This window comes from Mandrillus leucophaeus, unplaced genomic scaffold (assembly GCF_000951045.1).
Source record: "Mandrillus leucophaeus isolate KB7577 unplaced genomic scaffold, Mleu.le_1.0 Scaffold673, whole genome shotgun sequence".
Taxonomy (NCBI): domain Eukaryota; kingdom Metazoa; phylum Chordata; class Mammalia; order Primates; family Cercopithecidae; genus Mandrillus; species Mandrillus leucophaeus.
The window spans coordinates 323,834-326,269 of NW_012107286.1; the positions used below are offsets into that span (position 1 = coordinate 323,834).

At 38.5% G+C, this 2,436-nt stretch overlaps 1 protein-coding gene across 2 annotated transcripts in view; it reads right to left on the minus strand.

The window, feature by feature from the left end:
• The window catches only part of ENKUR (enkurin, TRPC channel interacting protein), a 79,224-nt gene that overhangs the window by 6,357 nt on the left and 70,431 nt on the right, over positions 1-2,436 (minus strand). For both annotated transcript variants that reach the window (XM_012002012.1, XM_012002011.1), the window contains exon 4: positions 1,975-2,121. In XM_012002012.1, coding sequence (XP_011857402.1) covers positions 1,975-2,121 — 147 coding nt within the window. The remainder of the gene's footprint in view (positions 1-1,974; positions 2,122-2,436) is intronic.

Consider the following 2,436-nt stretch of genomic DNA (forward strand, 5'->3'; position numbering starts at 1 on the left):
GTATATACATCATATATAATTTATATATAAAATATGTATAAATAGAGAAATTTGCAATTTAATTGGTGAGAGGAACTATGGATCTATGTACATGTGGAGATATGAATGTGTGTATGTATGCAGCTCCTCAGTTTCATAAGGTTCCAAGGCACCAGTCACCACTGGAGGATTATAGATCTTTAGCTGGCCTGAAAATGTAGAGTGACACAGCATATATATATATATATGTAGAGAGAGAGAGAGAGCCCTCATTTTAAAAATGAGAAATTTGGAATCACTAGACCAGACGATCCTGTCCAGGTATAATGAGACTGTTATTTTATGAAGAATGAGCAGAATGTGGCTTACTCAGGGGCACACAATCAGATTGTCATCGAACTACATGCAACTCTTGCCCAGGGAAGGATCAGGGCTCATCAGGAGGCCAGCCAGTGGCTTCGTTACTATGGCAGCTCTGCTCCCTGGCTCATAAGGCATCCAGTGGAGGATTTGCTATTGTCACATCAAAGGGTAACTCTGTAGTGACCGTAATAGGAAGCTGAGGGCTGCTTATCTCCTGCAGCCAAAAAGACACAGAAGGGAAGGACCTGTCACTTCTGAGTTCTTCGTCATATTCCTATTTTTCAGCATCATTTAGGTGTAAAATCCTGGCTTTCACAAAGGCATATACTTTCTGAAAATGGAAATATCCAAATGAGAGAGACAGAATGGGCCACAGACCAGAGCTCTCCCTGAAAATGACATGCCAATTCTCACTTCCATGTCTGCCAGCCTTCCTTCCTGCCTGTCTGCCTTCCTCCTTTGCAGCAGACCATTTCTGAACATCTGCGTTTCCACTGAGCACTGTGCTAGGCACTGGGGATGCTGCTGTCAGCAAAGAGACACCGTCCTTGCCTTTGAGCCACTCCTAATGTCTGGGACACGCCGTCACTCTACATTTTCAGGCCCAGCTAATGATCTATACTCCTCGGGGGGGACTAGTGCCTTGGAACCTTGTGAAACTTAGGAGCTGCATACATACGCACATTCACATCTATACATGTACATAGATCCATAGTACCTCTCACTAATTAAATTGCACAATTCTCCATAGTAGACATTTAAAAAAATCTTATGCCTTTTAAAATATCCTCAGGGTTTAGCATTTAAGAAATGTTTATTGAGGATTATGATGACATTGATAAACTGTTAAGAATTTATAACAGCATATGAATCCATTTTTCAACAGATTAATAAGACACGAGAAATGGCTTCGTGGGATGTTTTCAAAATGAAAAAAAAAAAAAACCAAACAATTAAGTATTATTTCTACCTCTGTAAGAGAAAGTATGACTATAAAAACTACAAAGAGGTGCTTGATTAAACACTCATACAAATGATGAAGCTGAAACCCTGCTTACGCCCCCTAATATTTTAAATGCTTCAGATAAAAGTCCTGCATTAAAAAACCCAATATAAATATATCTTTAAGTCTATTTAATTAAAAACAAGAGAAACATATGTGAAACCTAACACCTGTTTATTTAAAATTTTGGACATTTGGCTTATAGGAAAGAAAAAAAAAAGTTGTTTTAAGGACACTTTCAATTATTCTAGAGCTCCATCTAGTGAAAAATATCTAATTTATTATTCTTCACAAACTCAGGGGCATAAAAATGAAAATAAAAACGCTTTATTTGCCTCATTTCATGCGTACTCATTGTAGAGGAAGGTAGGCTTCCTTACAACCGTAGTTCAGGAAAAAAACAGTTCACCAAATTGGAAATAAAATATTATTCAATGAATCCCTATATTATAACTTTTTGCTCTCTCCAAAGAGTAAGCTTTGCTGTATGTAGTTTTTAACTGTAATCCAAAGAGATTGTTCTGATTTCAAAATCAAAGTGCTGCCTTTAATCATCAAGGTGCTGGTACACCTTTCTTTCAGAGGTGATCCAAAGCGTTACAGATGAATGTAAATGGCAGAACACACACCTGCAGAATTGCCTCTCTTTCTTCATCAGGGACCCTTTTCATAGCTGCTTTCTTAAGGTTTTCCTGGATATAGCGATCATATTCTTCTTGAGCTTTCTTTATTTCCTTGTTTCGCCTATGTATGTATTCAGGTGTGACACCATAATCCTAAGAAGATTTTGCAGAAAAAAGTAATCAATATTTTGTATGCAATCTTATATATGTGTACACATCAACCGATGATGGGAGAAAAAGAAATGGTACAGACTTAAAGCCTTTGCTCAAAACCCTGTAAATTGACAAAATTCAGTGATTTCTCCCCCCCCCCGTTGAGAGCTAGTAGATTTCTGCCTTTTAAAATGGAGTTGTTATTGGCCAGGCATGGTGGCTCACAGCTGCAATCCCAGCACTTTGGGAGGCTGAGGGGAGTGGATCACTTGAGGTCAGGAGTTTGAGACCAGCCTGGCTAACATGGTGAAACAC